The following is a 20,508-nucleotide window of genomic DNA, read 5'->3' as shown; positions in this document are numbered from 1 at the left end:
ATGTATAATTCCCCGTCAACCAAAGTAAATCACAACATCCCCCTCTCTCTCTCTCTCTCCCCCCTCTCTCTCTCCCTCGCTCTCTCCGCCCGCGGCTCCTGGCTTGTATTGAGTTATGCTAAAGAGTAGCACCGACTGTCGCTGTCATCCCATATTTTTTTGGAATAACGATTCTGCTATTTTGGTGTCTTCTAGAGCCACAGTTAAATCTTGACTCGACTCAACTACACTTGGTCTTGGCTTCTGCCGCGCTTCGCTGCCGAAACCAAACAGAGAGGAGCGTGACAGATGAGACGCGGCGGGAAGCTGTTTGCTGTGATAAAGCTCTGATGAACCGAAAACCTTGCACCAAACAATGGAGCAGGGTGGAAACCCCGAAGACTCTTTTCTCAGGGGCGTCCCACTTTCTATCGTGATTACACGTCCCTGTTATGTTTACTCGTCATGCTGCTTTAAATTGTTGGATATATCATTGAATTAGGACGGCCGGAGTAAGAACACCCTCCCTGACCATTTCAGCTTCTGACCAATCAACACTGACACTCACTTCACGCTTCAGAGGGACAGTGGTGGAGAAAACCTCAGGTGTTTAACTCCTTCACAGGAGGGATGAGTTACCTACAACCTTTGTTGCTGTTGTCCAGTCAGTTCACTTTCTTGTCAAGATAAACCGTTTTTCAAGAGGAAATGAGCAGCCGCCTTACGGTTTAATCTGTGGATATCATATCGGGGGACAATGAGGAATTTAATAAGGACGTACCATATGTGGAAAAGAGAGGAGGTTTCATTGTGGGAGGGGCGACTTTAGGCCAATTCCACAGCACAACGTATTTGAGATTTAGACTCACAGTGACAGAACACCTCTGAGAGTAATAATCTTTGCTTGTATTGAACTTTTCAAGAGCGAGTTACAAAGTGCTTCGCAGTCGGTAAATACGTTAGAAATAATCAACAGTAAATTAACCAGAAATGCCAACAAACAAAACAAAGAAAAAATAGCAAAGGGACACAAAACATAATAGCTTTCCTCTCAGAAAAAACATTCATTTTTCAGGGTAAAAACAACAATAATTTTAGCGTGAATTCGTTGAGTTGTTGTTCTACACAAACTACAGTTAACATACTAATTTCCCTTTGGCCCGGCAGCAGAATAAACATGAAGCACAACCGACAGAAATGGTAGTTGTGTTCATCTAATATATGTGTGGGAGAAAGGAAGGAGGTGTTAAAATGAAATTAAGGTGTCCACAGATTGGAATATTTTTCTAAATCTTGGCTAAACACACACATGAGTAGGAGGACAGTCAGTTTGTCCATCCAATGTTAAATAGCAGCCAAACCTTGTGTCCATCCATTAATCAATCCCCCCCCACACACACAACTACCTCAAGTGGTCAATTCCATCACGTCTTCCTCGGGGCTGTTCTCTGCTCGATGTCCACTTGAAAGGACTAACATCCTCAGATCACCTTTGAGCGTGTCCAACATGAGGCCGTGTCCATCAGCACATTGTGTGATACGGTATTCAAATTTGTCTTCGTACGGCAGATATTCTACATTTCTAAGAGCTCCCCGAGGCCAAAACAAATGGCCAAACTTGTTCTACTGGGCCCCTGATTTTGATGTATTCAAGCGAAGGGAAAGTGACATTTTCTATTTAAAGAGAAATCAAGACTCATTAAGGTTTCGTCTACATCATACACTCAATGTTTGATTGTCAAGGGCTGTGAAATAAATCAAATTTCAATTACGATTTTGGCTTCCAACAATTATGATAAGAAGATATTCAACTTAACACCATCACATTAGTTTTGCATGGACGCTCCAGTTAAGCTTTAGGCGGGTCAGGGACGGATCCCTGCATGGGAACTGTCCCCTGAGCCCGCTGACCCTCGCCGGGCGTATTTCCTCTGTGAAAGGCGACTGGATCAAGGTCACCTTGAGAAAACCCGCGCCGCTGCGCCCTCTGTCCCCCGACGCAAAATGATCGTCAACAGGGACGGACGGGTGACAAGCAACAAGCTTTTTTATTATCGCCGTTTTACATCTACACAACCAACTGCTGACGGAATTGTTTGCGAGAACACAAAATTCTGTATAGACCCGGCTTCTCTATTATTGCTTCAAAATAAAGGCTACAGAGGTTTCCTTTCTAAATGACAACGAGTCAACGCGTCAAATAGTCGTAAACTCAATGTTACTCTAAGAAAAATAATGACTTAAAGTTTGCCACAATCAAGCAGTCTAAAGATGTGTTCGCTTCTTTTCTATTCTTAACAAAACAAAACAAGCTTTCCATCACCCAAACCAACACTTTTATATGAGTACTCTGTGCGCTACGAGGTGGTGACCTGGACTTGTGACTGGAAAAAGCCCGTGAACAAAGTCCAGCATTGCTCAGACACGGCGTTTAATAACTGAGAGAAAGCAAGAGGAAACTACGAAGTGTGTTTGTGTATGCGACAGTGTGACTGCTCACTGCCAACATGGCGAGACGAGAGGAGTCCTGATGTTTACTCTTTATGTTTTAGAGCGCTAAAAACATCTCCTGCTACAGTATTAAACTCTATGGTGTTTCCAGGATTACATCTACACTGGAACCACGGCTCCCTTTAACTGTATTAGTGACCAACGGCTCTTCCTCTGGCAAATACCAACAGGAAGGAAATGAGAAATGATCAAATTAAACTCTACTTACTACTTACCTGACGTGAATACCCTGACATGTTACATGTACCCTACATTTCAACATGAAGCTAATTAGAGCAAAGAAATCAGAATATATATATAGAGGAAAAGAAATATCAAAAGAAGGCAAATCGTTTGCTGAACTACATAGAAAACATGAAATTATTTCACCTCACCGGCCCATAATTGTTGAAATAAAGATAACCCTTCAGAATTGCCAAATGGATATTACGGCCGCAGCTCCACTTAACAACCCTCCAGATGAGACTCATGGTCCAGTGAGTCGGTCTGAGGGGAGACTGTCGGGCTTCTGTGCAGGTAAGTGTGGAAATGAGTGCTGAAAGTCAGTCTGAAGCAGCTGTAAGTGGTGAGCCCGGTTACCAATGAGCGCATCGCTCCCTGGGACGCGCTTGTAAGGCAGCATGGAACTTTTGTCAGCTTGGGAAAAAACACAAAGGAAATTACCCTTCATGGAAGGGACGTCCACATCTCGTGGGTGTGACGGTGTCGGATTGATTGAATCGCTACAAATTCCAAATCCAATTTGAACTCATCCGACATCAAGTCACTTGAGGCATTAAAACATCCTTTTGAATTTGTCCTTTGTCCTCCAAAATAAGTAAACAACTGTAATGAATTAATGAATGAAAACGAGCAGCACTGCTTGATCCTGCGCGTGCATGTGTGTCTGCTGCATGGTCAGTTTGACGGGATCATTTTCAAAAGGATAATTACTCTTTTTTTCAATGGAATCATCCATCCATCCATTGTCAAACCGCTTATCCTGCACACAGGGTCGCGGGGGGGCTGGAGTCCATCCCAGCCAACTTCGGGCGATATTGTGATGAAATCACACAACATGAGGCACTATTACCTCATTTAAATTGTTAATAACGAGCACAACCAGGAACACCACCCGACTGGAGACTCGGGCGCTGCGGGTCGGCCCGCTGGACGGAACGGAGGCCCGGGCGAACCGCACGGACCCCGATGTCAGGGTTGTTAAATGGACGCTCCTGTGCCATACTGTATGTGGGGGTTTAAATTTCAAAGATCAGAGACAGAACTTCACTGCTCTTTTTTCAAGTCGTGCTGATTCATTCATAACTCAATTATATGGGTTCATCTTAAAGGTCGGACCTTACAGCTACTCATTTGTTTAAAAAGCTGTAAAACATATAAACAACCTCACTGCACACTCCCGATATTCCCAAAACAGATCAGAAATGCTGAGGAGGAGGAATTCACTCTGAAGTCTTAAAAAACACTCTCTCTATGCCAGAAACACATTAGCACCTATGTGGTGCATTAGGATGTTGGACAGATGATGTTTTAAATAAGAAATTCAGCTGATAAATTCATCTTGCCTTGTTGCAGAGACCTTCATCTTTCTGCATTACATAATTACTAGAAATACATGTAATACAGCACAAGGATCCCGCCACAGGGCGAAAAAGGTGAGTGGGTATAGAACATTACATCTGATAAAAGCACAAGACTATTTTTAACCAAAGTGCCTGTTTTTTAAGGTTTCATGAGCTACACTTATTACTTGTGAGATGAAAACATACATACTTAAGAGACAGCAGTAGCTTGAAACTCAGGATCATTGTAAAATCCATCCTCTTTATTTCTTACCTGTAAAATGATTACTGAATGGACTGGAGAACATCCAAGTTGGATTATAAATCCTGCAGGCCCCTTCAAAACCTCTTAAAAAGGCCTCATTTTGGAAGCACTGCACAACCAGCACATAAAATATATCGTGGATGAAACACAAATTCAATCCACTTAATTTGGAAAATGTGGTGTTTGAGCGTAAGGTGTAGTTCGATAAGGAAAAATTCATACTGCTACAGATGTTTACAGTTTTTCTCAGTTGCTTTGGTATGTTTCTTGAATCATCCTCAACATTTGCAAAACAGTACGTGCATTTCTCAAAATAATTTATACAAATAGCAAAACACCATCAAAAGTAAATTTCTGTGTCACTGAACATGTCAGTGCCATCAGAATGTCATTGTGTATTTTGTGCTCAGTCATGTTGTCAGTGTACTCTGGAGGTTCTGTTCTGATGTAAACTATGTTCTAAAGTTTTACGCTTTTACTGTTTGTACTGTAATTTGTTGACAGACATGTCATTGCGATACAGAAAGAAAAAACATCACTGCATACCACAAAGAAAAAAAAACACAAAAGTAGAAATGTGTTTATCATCACACGCTGCATCCACGGCAGCCAGAAGGGTCATGTGTGTATGTGCGTGTTGTTCAGAAGCGGCCGCGCATGTGTAGGGACCTTCTTGTTATTCTCACAATAGCAAAGTCATCCGGCGGGCCGTTCACACTCCGGCGACGGGCCGCACTTGACACCCCGGCGTGCCAGATTTGGCCCGCGGGCCGCGAGTTAGATGTATGTGCTGTAGAGAGTGTAAAAAGGTGACAAGACGCTCTGTATTGTATGGCCCAATAATGTGTGCACAAGTGTGTCTCTTATCTCATCAGGAGCGTGTATATGTCTTGTCTCTTTCTCTGTATGTATGTATAGCAATATTCTTGACAATTAGGACAACTTGTTTAACCATTTTCCATGTACTTATGTGATGAACTAATGGCAATTTGATCAACATGACATAAGGAAATGATAATGTAGGACACAGCAGAGAATTGTACATAATCATTTGCATGGACGTACCAAAGCATTTGCAACTTGTTCCAAGAAATGAGAAACTTTTGATTCGTTTGATGCACAAGTGACACGATGATGTGAAGAACAGGTAGTTTTGAGAGTTTCAATTCTGAAATGTACCAAAGCGACTGAGAAAACCTGTAAAAAACAAGCCTGCACAACAATGTATGTTATACATACAGAGAGAGAGAGACTGTGAATTACATGTGCACGAACACAATGAGAGTAGATTCACACATCCCACACACCACAGGCACCGAGCAAGCCATAACAAGTCGCATTCTGCAGCTGTCATATACACACAGATTCAACAGCACTATGAATGTGTGTGTGTGTGTGTTTGTGTGTCACAGATGTGCTCGGGAGCATCATAGTGTCTGCACTGCACTGATGGATACTGGGGATTGTCTGTGTGTGTAAATGTATATTGTATGTGTGTGTGTGCACACTGTAAGTTGATGATCCAAGCCTTCTGTATTACGGAGTGATGAGAGAATTCCTCGGTAACAGCACGGGGAGGGCGGGGGGGGGGGGGGGGGGGGGGGCAATAGCCTGTGACCAGCCTGCCCCGCTAGCCAATCACACGTGACCAGCGCTCCCATCAGCCGTCCATCAAGAGGTCCTTCTTTCAAGGTCAGCTGTGCTCTGCCCCCTCTCTCATCCCCCCTCTCTCTCTGTCCAACACAGTCGGCATTGACCAAATTGATCCCATTTCTTGGTAAGCATGATTCAATAACAGAGAACGATATGGCGGCCAAACCAATTACGTGTGTTTGAAGACAGGTATGGCCCCCTCCAGGCGTGGGCAGACACATGCCTGCACGACATGGGATGAACGGGAATATGAGTCAACTGACGGACTGGTGAAGAACTACAGTACATTCTTAAAACATACAAAGACAAAATGGAGAGGAAGTCGGAGTGTGTGTGCTGACGGCGGGTTCTGCACGCGCGCTGTTACGTCTGTTGTATGTGCGGACTGTGTTTGCGTACCAGCGCATGTGTTCATGTATAAAAGAGAGAAGATCCTTCTATCTCATTCTCTGATCAGTGTGATTTCTGCAGCGCACAGCTGTCACCATGGAAACCAGGGAGGGAGCATGAGAGAGAGAGAGAGAGGGAGAGTGTAAAGCAGAGACTAAGGGAATAAAAAGATTGAGAAACAGTAGCAGCGAGCTTGAGATAGTTTGTGTAAGAGAAATTGAAGGGAAAGAGGAAGAGGATGAAAGAGAGGGGGAGAGAAAGAGAGAGAGACAAAGAGAGAGAGGATTGTTGGTTGTTGAATGATAGCAGTGAAAACCAGCCCTGATGCAGCATCACAAAGCTAACATCTGCACAGCAGCAATAGGAAGCCCAGGGCAACCCTTCATGTATGTAAGTGTGTTTATGTGTGTGTGTTGCAAACAAAGAGTACTTAGCATTGTGTGTTTGAATGTGTGTGTGTGTGTGCGTATGTTCTTGTCACATCCACATGTGAAGAAAATAATTTTGTGTGGATGCGTGTGCCTGGCTGCAAGAGTGACTGTCAATAAATTATTCCCTTCCTGCCTTTTTTGTTTTTGTAGTCACACATACACACACGCGCACACACACACACACACGCACACACACACCCACACCCACACACACACTGACTTGACCTTGTCCCTCATCGCTGTAGTGCATTCTTCTATTGGCTGCAGGGAGATCTATTTGAGTATAAATACACCCCTCAGATTTCTACAGAAATCTGGTTATTTTCAAAGACAGACGCACAACTACACACACACACACACACACCCACACACACCCATACACATAGAGATGTGTGTGTATGTGTATGGGAAAGATGTGTGTCTGTGGAAGGTGATATGGAGAAATGGGGACAAGCAGGATGTTGAAATACAGTATATGGATATTATGGATATCGATAGATAGAGATAGATAGATAGATAGATAGATAGATAGATAGATAGATAGATAGATAGATAGACAGACAGACAGACAGACAGACAGACAGACAGACAGACAGACAGACAGACAGACAGACAGACAGACAGACAGACAGACAGACAGACAGACAGATAGATAGATAGATAGATAGATAGATAGATAGATAGATAGATAGATAGATAGACAGATATAGATATAGATAGATGGATAAGGAGCATGTGCACAGTTGGTAATTAATAGTTAATGAAGGGCTTTGGGGCAGATCGGTGGGGAAAAGCTATTCTCTCTGTCTCTCTTCTCCTTCTCTTTTTCTGGGAGTTGTGTGCAAGTCATTCTATGCCCCACCTGTCCTCCATTTACCCCCCCGCCAACCCCTCACAACCCTTTCTTTGCTTTCTCTTCTCTCTTAGCTCTTCCCTCCTCTCCCCCATTTCCTCCGCCCTCTCTCTTTCTCTCTCTCAATCTCTGTCTCACACCTCTGCCTAGTTTCTGTTTTCATCCATCCTGCTCTCTCGCCTCTCCCTCCTCCATCTCTAATCCTCCTCGCCTCACCCCACCATTTCCCACCTCCCATCTCTCCGATCAACCTCCTGCCCTGAACAGGCAGACAAGCCCTCAACTGCCGGCTTGTAAAGTGGACTAACAGATACTATTCTCCTGATAAGAGGAATGAAGCATTGATCATCCATCCTCCATGAGGTGGTGCAGATTCTAAAAATGAATGATGTCTTGCTGGCCCTTTGAGAAACCAACAAAGACGCGGTTGAAGAAGGTACCCTACTGCAACTTTGAAAGACAAAGATGTAGAGATGTAGTTAATTTGGTGTACCCCAGGGTTCCATGCTTGGCCTCATTTCTGCCAACGTGTACGTTATCAATTTCCGCCATTAGCCAGATGGTTTTAGAATATATTTAAGATTCTGTGATCTAAAGAAAATCACTAAAAATATGTCTTAGTGAGCAAGCAGCAGCCAGTCCATCATACAGGTTAAAAACCCATTAGTAAAATGTATATGAAAGACCAAACAAAGCCAAACAGTAAACCTGCAACACAAACAGTTCAATGGATTATTGCATCCAAATAAAGTTGTAGCGAATGTGGGACAAGTATTAGCTCCCCAGTTTGTCTGCCTGTCCGGCTGCTCTGATTAAGTACGTGTGTACAGTATGTTTAACCTTTTCTTTGCAAATGACAACCTGCTGAAGCTAGTTAGCTGTTTACACCCATTGGAAATCTCTGTGCTTGCTGACAGCGGTAAACACACAGCTAACAGAGTTAGCATCTAACGAGGCTAACATGCAACCGGTCTGCACTCTACTGAATGCACATTTTGAGAGATGCAATATGTATGGCTTCTGGGGTTTCCTGCGCGGGGACATATTCGGTTCGGCCTCACAGCTCACGATGAAGTTGGGTTCATACTCTGTCTGAACCTGGAACCAAACTCGTGAAGAAGTGAGGGTGCGCAGTACTCTTCAATTTGAAGGTACAGTAGCTACAGACCCTAAAATAACAACCTGAGTGATAGTCTAAGCGACAGCCTACTAAATAATTTCAGTCATGTTTACCACTCTTTCTATTAAAAAGGAAACAAGTCGGATCTGAATCAGCTTATTGTGTCTTTGTCGAAAGGGGAAACTGCTTTTGCCTAGCGGAAGAAGATGCTCCAGCAGGAAATGACTGAAATGTAATTTCAGGAATTATGTGTGCACACGTGTGACAGCTTTTCATCTATATCAAGTGTTATGCCACAAGACATTTGAACTTTCTTTGATGTGTGATGTGACTATTGACAGCCTGACCATATGAAATTGTCAGGAGAGAGCATTACATAGTAAGCAAAAGCCTTCAGCGTATTTAAGTTTGACTTCAAGTTTCCATTTTTCTGAGACAGATATATCTCCACAATGTAAGTAAGTATGACACTAAATTGTGAGGCCATAGAGACGTAATAAGTCTCACTAGCCTTTTGGCCTTTTATTTGACTGGCACTGCTGCACATTGAATACCCATCAACATTTCCACACCCACTAAAATGAACGCGCTGCACTGACAAAGGTTTATCGAGGACTAAATCTACACTTGGCAACTTGACCAAAGCACCAAACAGCAGTGCTTTTTAATTTATTTTTTAATTCATTTCCCAGAAAAGCAGTTATGTAACGATGACTACATACTCCGTTATCAGCCAATCAGCTTATACCGCATAGACGAGGGCAAAATATGTGTTACGATTGACTTTCAATGGCCAGGGTGCTCAGTTACTACTCAAGAGACAGCATCTCACTTTTAGGTTCTGTTTTGTACTTTTCAATTGATTGATACGAGACCATACGTTACTATAAATGGGTATCGCTTCAAAATGCTCTATTCTGATTCGCCCCAACAGGTCCTATTGCTGGTAGTGCAACACAGTGGGTTCATCATTTCACGTCTCATTCTTTATTAAAATGATCTATTTTAGCACTGTTCAGATGCTTTTGAATACTCCAAATATTCTAAATTTACTGAATAAACATCTAGGCCGACTATTTTGATTGAGTAGCTTATTCTGAAATGACTAGTAGGAACTTCACTCGAACGACCCAGAAAAAATAATAATATTATAAAAAGAAAAAAGTATATTCCCACAAGTCCCACAAGGTATTTTAATGTCAGACTCTGCGATCAGTGAACACATTCTTTCTGGTCATGCAGTAAACCTAAACACATTGCAAAAGCATTTTTCTCAGGGGTTTCTTTTGGGGTCGGAGCCAAATCCCCTCATAGCCATGCTTGGAGCAACAAGCGCCTTACATTTGTCTAATTGGCATGAAAAAATGAGAGTGTTGTGATTTCAGCATAATTACCAAAAAACAAACAAACAAATGGCATTATCCCCACACACAAGTGAAAAAAGAATATATTATTCCTTAAGTTAAATAAATTAGGTGTAGTGAATCTTCTCAAGAGAAAATAAATCCACAACTGCTCTAAAGAGTATGTTGCTCACACAGAAGCATACAATGATGCAAAAACAAACGTAAAGTATCCAACGCAGGTATAGTATAGTATAGTAGATCAGCGATAACATCTAGGGAGGCTGATGAGGACATCTGGAAGACAGATAAAAATATTCCACTTGTCACCATCAAAGATTGCCACAACAGAGAGAGATAAAGATAGCCTGCGCCTTTCTGAGCCCCAGATCGCCTGATATAGAACCAAAGGGATGTTTTAACCCTTTTCTCGCCCAAGAACTATTTGCAGGCCTCTCCTTCTCTACCATCAGTTGTTCTACTCGCTTCAAAACACATTGGATATGAGACAAAGTAGGAGTTGCTCACGAAGCCCTGACCAGAGTCGCAGTTGAACATTTGTACAACTTCATGAGTTTGAGGCGTTTGTTGACTGCACGAAAACCCCTTACAGCACAGCTGCACTGTTTATGGCAAACAATGGCAAAGATTAAAAAGCCTTTCTAAGAAAACAGTCGGACGACTCGGGTATATCAAAATAGATGCTTTATCCGACATTCCAACTGACAAGTACTGGCGTGAACGTTTCTAATTATTCAAATCTAAATGTGATGTCTAATCTAATTCTGCTGTGAAACAATTTGAACAGACAAACAGAGGGAGCACCGGCCAATTCCACCCGAGCAGAAACAGACGGTCTGCTGATGCAGTGTGCAGGGTGTGTGCAGCAACAGCCGCATTAGTGTGTGGGTGGTGTGTGCAGCAAATCTGCATGCATGTGTTTGTGGGTGTGTGTGTGTGTGGTTAAGTGGGGTTACACAAAGACCTATCTCATTCACAAAGTGATCCATGTGGCGCTGGGGCTGGTCCCTTTAAGAGGTATGTGTCAGAGTTTTCGACTAAGGCCGACTGCTACATTATACATTATTCACAGGCTTTTACACACTACATATCAGAAGGACGTGTACATGAGTTTAGCCATTGAAAAGCATGCTTAAAGACACGCGTCGACCAGCTAGCTTGATCAGCACAATGTCGGTAGACATAAATGACCATGAAGATGTCCTTATATATATATACATATACACATACACACAGTATGTACGCACAGGCACCAGAGGGGAGAAATCCTCAGCCTTCTGTTATTCAGTGTGCATAATTTATAGCAGCCCCAGATCTCCCTGCTAATGACAGCACACTGGGGCATCTGCAGCACAGCAGCAACAGTAACAACTGGCATGTCCATGTGTGTGTGTGTGTGTGTGTGTGTGTGTGTGTGTGTGTGTGTGTGTGTGTGTGTGTGTGTGTGTGTGTGTGTAGAGGTATAATGCTTTGTTGAGACAGGGACAGCGAGAGAGACAGCAGGAAAGAGAGAGACAGGAAGAGGGAGAGACAGAGGGGGAGAGGGTATCTGAAATAGACACAGATAACGCAACAAAGAGGGGAAAGGATGAGACAGACAAGTGAGAGACCTCATGCAACGCACACACATAGTCACAAATACACACTTTTGTAACGTCACAGATTTAACCAGTGAATTCAGTGTATTCATATAATGGATTTATATCACCTTTTCTCTGGCTTAATTAAAGAATTCACCATGTATTGTTCCCAGTACAAACATCAGTGTGATTACAGCTCCACGAACCCTCCTCTGTCATCTGTTGGCTCGTAGAGACAATCGTTCACTGTAGACCTGAAGGCGTTTGCACCCAAGCAAGCCGCAACGAAAGCTTGAATTCACCAAGGACGGTTTAATGAACTGTTTGAGGGTGTGGCCTCGGATATGTTTCCTGTTGCAAGGAATGTTTTTGACATCCTGCGCCACAGCACAATTCTCCTAATTCTGGGATTTGGAGATCAATGCCACAGCGGTTCTGCCCTCCAGCTGCTGTACGCGCTGATGTGAATCGGAGCTGAGAGACAGCGGTGCACGCCCGCCCAGAAAGACTCTACTGCTGCTGAGAAGGTGCTGGAGTTACACACATGCAAACACGTTCCGCTCTGCATGGGTCAGGCAGTCAGCAGAGTATCACCGGCATGCACACCAATCTGCAATTACACTTTCTATACACATTCAATACCGCCTACAGAATGATACACACCTTTTATGCACACACACACCTACAGTATATGAACATACATTCAAACTCAACCAGAAACCTTATAACCTTCAATTTGGTTGATTGTATAAGAGTGTTTTGTAATTTCATGGAGGGCTTGGTCAACTAATAGTTGAATAAAATACAGTGACTGTGCTCATTCAACGTACTTCTGAGAGGGAGACGAGAAGTTGACCCCACGTCAGCGATAGGTGAGTACTAGCCAGGGTTAGGCTACACGGATAGTCTAACTCTCTCCAAACACACTCCTCTAAAGACTATAATGAACAAAAATATCTTGTTGGGTTGAAGTCATACAGGGGCATGAATGCAAAAAGGGGCATAAATGCAAAAACATTTCTCACAAAGGCCTCTCCATTTGCCTCCACTGAATCTGCTGCTGGGAAAGGATTCAGTTTCACCGGAACCCCTACAGTGATGCCGATAGCATATACCATACCATACCACAGCTATATTCAAACCAGATCACCAGCATCTCGCTACGCCATCTCCAGCAAATGCTCGACTTTATCAAACCACACACTGTGTGGGTTGCAGGTGCCACGGTAGCGGACAAATCACATGTCGCACTAGTTTGATAATTGTGGTGGTTCAAACAAAGTCCATTTTTCTCAATCTGGTACCAAAAAAAGATCAAATGAAGGTATCGCTTGATTGAGTAGTTTTAGTGCTACTTGTTACTGGGTTATTTTGTAGCACATGCAGCCTGCACATGTACAATGGAACCAAACGTGGCAACAAGACGAAGTGAAACCACCGCGACTCCAACAAGTAACTCAAACCCAAATTGTGTTTTCACGTGTTGCTGATTGATTCCTGCTGCGTCCTATCACCTGCACTGAGTACACCCAGTACACCCAGTGTATCAGTTGTGTCCCTTGATTCCCTTGTCTCCTTGTCGGTTCTTCATAAACTGTTGGTGAGTTGTTACATGTAGGTCCCTGCATTTTGCTCTCCAGCAAATAAAGTGCTATTGTTTTTGGAAAAGTGACGGGTCTGCGTTTGAGTCCTAATTCTCAGCTGACATTTCATACTTAGCAAACATTCGAAAAATCTGAAGAGCATATTTCACAAAATGTCAAACTTTTTGACGCACTAAAAGCGTGATAATCATAAGCTGGACCGAGGCAACGGCATTTACTTTATGACGGCATCCAGTTTTCGTCTCAAAACTGATCCCCCCCCCACCCCCCCGGTCTCTCTTTGTGTGGCTGACTGACAGGAGGGCAGCCATAAGCTGAACCACACACTTCAGCTACAGTCAGCTACAGCAGGAGGAGCAGGAGGAGGAGGAGCAAGAGGAGGAGGAGGGCGTAGGGGGGGACACGTGAGTTGAGGTATGCAGCACTAGATACTGCATCAGTGACAAGAGCACGTTTGGGCATCAGATGAAGCTATTTCAGGAAGAAACTGTCAATGTGTCTCAAAAGGCCTGCCAGCAGAAGTGATCAGAGAAGACCTACATCACGCTTCAGACTGGGATGTAAGATACGGCTGGTTTTGTACTTTTTAAAGAGACTGTGAGCTGTCCACACCCGAGAGAGAGAGAGAGAGAGAGAGAGAGAGAGACAGAGAGAGAGAGAGAGAGAGAGAGAGAGAGCGAGGCCAGTTGAGCTCAGTGGAGACTTACACGTGGTTTCAGATTCCATGTTAGTTACTCAACTACTGTAGCCTTGAGTGCTATATTTGCTCGTGCACCTAATCCTTGTCTTTCCCATCAGAAACCGAAGCCGTCCTGCAGAATCCGATATGCGATTTTGACTCATGGAGCTGGATTCAGTGTTTGGGTCAGAGGTGGGGGGGGTTGGGATCATTAGATAGTCTATGGTGCGCTCAATAACATTAACAGTGTGTAAGAAAGCTGACTGCTCTCCCCAAAACATGTTTTACTGTGCAAAGAATAAAATGATATCTACTATCACACCATTTCTCTCACAACGAGGGGTCGGTGCGTCCAACTTTGCACAACTTGCTAGGAAGTCTGAATCAAACCTTGACACGGCGAGTTAAGCCCTTGTGATTATGTCAAAACAGACATAATGCAGCTTCTACATGTTCATGTAGCACAGAGGTATCTAGAGCAGGTCTCTAAACTTCCACAAATCAGTCAGCTGCTGGTAGTCTATAGACAAAGCGAGACAGCTCAACACTGTGCTTTACTGTTTTATGGGATTTTCTGTCACACAGTAAAAATGTCCAATGGATCGCAGTACTGTGGTTTTACCCATAATACACACAGTACATGGTAATGGTATGCTAGGCTGCTGTTATGTATTGTCCTCCTTATGTTTGCCTTTCTGGTGTTGCTATTACAAAGCCCCCTGCATCTGAGCTTTTGACATATATATATAAAGCAAATTTAGAAAACAATAAATGTTTACCAAAGTGCTTTATAAATCCATTCTATCAATATCAAGATGCTCTATGCTTTTATTTATTATAAGTGTGAATGAAGGCATCTTAGAAAGATCATGACAAAAATAGCACTCCACAAAAAGAAAATACTAGTGTTGCAAGAGATTTCTTATTGGTGATACTTGACCTTTCGCTAGTCCCGCCCCTTGAAGCCATACCGACCAAATCATAGCGTATATCAGGCAGCATCGAAAAAGGGCCGTCCCCGCTCCCAAGACTCTCACGTGTTACAAATTCTCTTCATTCCAGGATGGTTTAGTGAACTATAATTAACATGTCAATGTTACACTAGCTACTGTAAGAACACTGAACGTATTCACCTGCTGCTTTTTATCCTTCTCATGCAGCAGTGAACAAAGACCTACATGACTAAAGAAAGAGAGTTGTTCTTTGAATCAATGGCCTTCTGTCTGGAACTCCATGTGAGGATCTTTATCTTTTTAACCCTTTCATTGCAGCGGAATCAGTTTGAAGTCTGCGATATATCCTTCTTATTATATACTTCTCTCTCTGCTTTCTCAGGATTATATTCAATTTGCAAAGTGAGTGACAGTGCGGGCTCCATGGTAACGCAGCTCTGAATGTCCTTTACGGAGTAGCAGCAGGGGCGGGTCTTAGCCAAGGATCAATTAAGAGGCTAAACAAAGGTGATTAGTTATGAGGGGGCCTAGTTAGAAAATATTCTGTAATTTAGGGACAACAAAAAATCTTGACCTTTAGTTTTTAATCAGGTGCTTGGAATGAAGAGCAATGATTGCTTAGCAGATCTGAGAGGGGGGTGGAATATGAAAATGAGCAGATCAGAGAGATAAGCTGATGCCAGTCCATGCAGTGCTCTAAACAAAGCAAAGAGGATAGAGGGAGACGGAGAGGTTTACCTCCAGCAGGCTACTTCACGCCTTTCAAACATGTAATACATCCCCAAATATCAGAATAAACAACCGTACCAAACTGTCTTTAAGAACAGACAAGGCTCCGCTATGAACTTTCTCCAACCCAAATGCAGGTTTTACAGTATAATAGTGAATTAAATGACAAAAGTATCACTCTGATATGGGAATGCTGACATTATTCGATAGGGGTTTGTAGAGAAGTGGGCGTTCGAGGAGCGGACCTGTGATTGGCTGGCTGAGCGTGGAATAGGTTTGGGATTGGTTGCGCTCAGGGTGTGCGTCTGCAGACACGCCTCTTACCCCAACCCATCTATAAGCTGCAGTTACTTCTGTCTCAAATTAAATTCTTCTACAGTACCCTCACTTGCACATCTCCAGTCTGATCCCCGAACAGGAGTGCTGCTCGGTCGTAGCTCATTCAACATCTGCCCACATCACTGCATCCACCCAATGAAGCACAGAGTGAGCTGTGGCTGAAGGAGCGGGGATATGGGCCGATATGCAGCTGTTGTCATTTTGCAGTGGGGTAAAATGAAAAAACAAATATTTCACTGAAAATTCTGCTGAGGTGGGAGATGTAATAAGCATACAAGCAGACATACGGATTGTATGGAAATGTTAAATCTGTGCTCCAACAAGTTGTAATATTTGAATGTAGGCTTCCTGTTGTGAAAGAATATTGATGAAAAGCGAAACATTTCTGGGGGGTTTTCATGATTACTTCTGGTCGTGGATTTTGTCCTTCCGAGTATTAGTTTGGTGGATAAATCCAAATAAATGTGAGGAAATTAGCAGAGGTGGTGACAGAAAGAAAGACCTGTGCTCTGTGGTGCTGTGGACATTGTGAGGCTTCGGGTTGCCACAGTGGGTCTACTGTGACACCACACACTGTGCAGCGTCTAATTAGGTTGTGTTTCTCGCAGTGTCTCTGGGTTCTGCTGTGTGTGTGTGCGTGTGTTAGTACGGGGTGATTCAGCTCATAAGTGGGTATCTCCTCTCCTGAGTTTATCCTTGACTAGAAAATGTGTTTTAGACGGAAGCCTGATTGCAACAGCACAGTCATAAATAAATGACTTGATCATTTTAGTGTGTCACGAAGGTAAAAATAGAAAATCCCGTTGTTAGTTCTTCTGAGCTACTTCCTTTTAGGATTCAACATTGTTCACAAACCAGTGGTTTGCATGGAAATTATGTTGATTTGGCAGAATTTTAAAATGGAAAAAGGTCTTTGTTTTGAAAGTTTTTGTCCGCGTATTCACTCAACAGAGAGGATTGAACCCCAGAACATTTACCCACAGTTAAGATTCCCCTCTTTGTAGTAGCAGCAGAAATCACTTCCTGTCTGTATACTACCATGTTTGACACAGGACAAGCTCCAACACCAGCAAAAAGCAGTGCAGTACTTTAAATAGTGAAAAGACAGATGGAACGGATAAATGAGAGGATTTGCCATGAAGCCTTAGGAAGTAGGTTAAAAGTACGGAGACCTCAACCTTTTCATCTAGATATGTATAATAATCTAAAATCACGGTGCCAGAGTTTATGTTATTTAAGCTGAGGAGCTGATCCTGATTCCAAACCTTTTCACTTTACACTTGCAAAGAAAATGGGTCAATTCAAGACTTATTTTTTCTCACCCTATCGGTGAGAAATGTGAGGGAGAAGAGAAAAAGAGCACAGCCCTCACCTTCATCACACTGTTGTTTTTTTCTTGTGTCAGCGTCAGATTGTTAATTTATTAAAGCTATTCTGATGACAATAATTTAAACGTTTCTCACAAGACAGACGCGGCCCCTGGTGTTAGCCACCACTCACAGAAATAAAGTTTCTGTCGTTTTGTTGTTGTATAGCAAGAAAAATGAAACACAACTGCAGGTATCAACTTGAAACAAGTTGAGATATTTGAACAGTTTCCACCACCCACAGACGGTCTCTGCAGTCCACACTGTGATGTAACACAGAATATTGTCTGTAGACAAAGATTCATCGTGTAGACGAGGTTCATAAGCCCTGATTCACACAGCGCGTTGTTAGCAACGACCCCTCTTTGTGACACATGAGCTTCTACACATGGCTTCTAGGCCACTTAATGATGAGGGGATGCAGATCTTGCTGAGGTCCAGGCGTCAGGGAAGAGTCGGTATCCTCGGCTCATCACTGCTTGTCTAAGCAACCTGCTGTTCGGAACTTAAGCCCGGGTTTAACTTCGGGTTCAACTATGTCTCTCTCTCTCTCACACACACACACACACACACACACACACACACACACACACACACACACACACACACACACACACACACACACACACCAACGTGCACACGCGCGCTCCCTGTCACGCTTTTTTATTTCATTACGGTTGACGGGACCGAGGAGTCAACCAGATCGCGCATATGTGAGCACGCTGACACAACACACAGACGGAACACGTGCACGCGCCGCCGAAGGCTGCCTCCTTCCATCGCCATGGCAGCTCCGGTGGCCCTCGCGGCGCGGTGTGAGTGCACGGCAGGTGTAACGGGAAAGCCTTCAACTTACCGCAGTCCTCGCACAACACTCTCTCCACATCCTTCAGATCCGGCTCGCTGGCGTCCACGGGGGCGTACGATGCCTTGAATACCAAGGGCTCCGCGGTGGGGTCCATGAAAAAGATATATCTGTGGTCCTTCTCCACCGCGGTGCACGGGGCCTCGGAACCGAAGTCCCCGACGGTCACGAGCTGCTCCCTCTCGAGGCCCCCGCTGTTGACGGGCCACACGTCCAGCACTTTGACATTCACACTGTAAGGCTCCCGGGAGGAGGCGTTCTGCGGGGAGGAGCGCACCTCGCCCTCGATGACCACGGCTGCTCGGTACGCCTGGTCCTGGAGGGAGTTGAGACTCGGGGCGTAGCAGGCGAAGGAGACCCCGATGACCAGCATGGAGAAATGCACTGGATCAAGCCTCATGCCGTCAGCCTGTGCTGTGCTGCAGTGCTGCTGGGCGGCGGAGCGAGCTGGAAGAGAGAGACGGCGGCGAACGGGCTCCGGCAGAGCAGGCAGGGCAGAGCGGCAGACCTTGTGGAAGTGTCCATGCCATCTGTGTCTGCCGCTGCTTTCCCCATACGGCTGCTGGCCTCGGATGGGGGAGAAACACCAGCCTAGGAACCGGAAACGGCCCGCTTCTGCATGCTTAAAAATGTGATTGCTGCATTTTCCTTCACCAACCAACCAACCGCCCCCCCCGCCCCCCCTCCCCCTTATCTCCCCTTTTCCTGAAAGGCAAAACAAGACTCGTAAATTAGCCTCCTCTCGATTCCAGGGCAGAAACCTCTCTCCCTCCCTCTCTCTTCCTCTCTCCCCCTCTCTCTCTCCTCTCTCCAGCTAATAGGCTAGCATCGCATGGGTGGGCGCATTGCCTCTCTGAATAAAAAAAAGCCGCTTGCGCGTACAGGGGGAATCAAAAGAAACGGTACGCACTCCACGCACACACAAGGTCGGGTCCTTTATCCACTTATTTCGATCTTTAAAAGAGTCCCAATCCCGAAAACCCGTTAGTTGGTATGAAAAATGACAAACAAACCAAAAAAAAGAGAGAAGAAAAACAGAACAAAAAGCCGAGGAGGAAACAACGGGATGAAATAGCAGCGGTTATCCGGTGAGGCGATGCAACAGTGGCGCGCACCTTCCAGCCGCGTCCCCTGCGCCTCTCCTCAAACGCGAGAGGCTGACGTGAGCAAACATCACCTGCCGGATCACTGGCGTCGGCTCGCCACGTCCTGCGCAAACACCCTAATGACCCGGGCACCCAGCGCACACCGCCACCGACCCAGCCGGCATGTGACCATGCCGCTCGGCCGTGCTAAACCGCTGCGGCTCGGAAAAATCACGCACGCAGTGTAGAGACGCGGAGCGCAGAGAGAACGTCTGTATAGCCAAGCCCACTTGTGCGCTGTGGATCCCGGTGGAAAGCGGTACAAGAGAGGCTATAGGCGACCACTACACACACACTGCGGATAGTTGTTGCGATGACTAACGCTGCGAATTTCCCTCAATGGATATTCGTCGGCATGGCGAGCCGGAGTTCCCGTGACTTTAGCGTTAAATGTCCTCCGCCATCTCGCTGCGCGCGGAAGGAGAGCGCAGCCAAAACCTGACATGCCCCCCCCCCCCCCCCCCCCCCCTTATTATTCCTATTCACTGCAGTTCTTGGGAAACTGAGCAGTTTAAGGACTCCAAGGCAACAAGTGGGGGCATCATCTACCCCAACCTGTGGGTGTCAGGCTGTAACGACGTTCGACCAGAATAGTCTGCCAAACCTGCTTAGCTACAGTTAATAAAACCACCTTTTTCATTGAATGCACCAGAACCAATGAAAAGAGTTTGCTCAGGCTTTTTATGGCGAAGTCCCTGCCTCCATCTCTATATCCATCAATCAAACCATTCATAAGATTTGTCTTTCCCTCCCTGTCCAAGGGTCTGCGCCCTTCGCCAGAGGTCAGAAAGCCTTTCATTGTCCATGCTGAGAAATGGATCAAATAGGATGTCATATAGGGGCCACATATGCAGGGTTTCTTTTCTATATAGACGACTTGGATGATAAAGGGTCGTCGTGGCACAGGGGGTAGAGCGGGTGCACTGGGAACCGCAAGGTTGGTGGTTTGAGTCCCGGCTGCCCCATGTCTCAAGTCAAAGTGTCCCTGAGCAAGACACCTAACCCCTAATTGCTCCCCGGGCAAAAATGTAAAAAAGCCATGGGTTTAAAGTGTAATATGCTTTGGATAAAATCATCTGCTAAATGACCTGGAATGTAATAAAGAAAATGTATAAAGAG

General features: G+C 44.7%; 1 protein-coding gene across 2 annotated transcripts in view; it reads right to left on the bottom strand.

The window, feature by feature from the left end:
- nrg2b (neuregulin 2b) overlaps positions 1-19,447 on the bottom strand; it is a 43,996-nt gene extending 24,549 nt beyond the window's left edge. For both annotated transcript variants that reach the window (XM_040175535.2, XM_040175537.2), the window contains exon 1: positions 18,236-19,447. In XM_040175535.2, the coding sequence (XP_040031469.1) occupies positions 18,236-18,644 (409 nt within the window). In that variant the 5' untranslated portion in view covers positions 18,645-19,447. The remainder of the gene's footprint in view (positions 1-18,235) is intronic.
- Positions 19,448-20,508: the final 1,061 nt, after the last annotated feature.

Source organism: Gasterosteus aculeatus, chromosome 4 (genome assembly GCF_964276395.1).
Source record: "Gasterosteus aculeatus chromosome 4, fGasAcu3.hap1.1, whole genome shotgun sequence".
In the NCBI taxonomy this organism is placed as follows: Eukaryota; Metazoa; Chordata; class Actinopteri; order Perciformes; family Gasterosteidae; genus Gasterosteus; species Gasterosteus aculeatus.
This window is presented reverse-complemented; position numbering and strand designations above follow the sequence as displayed.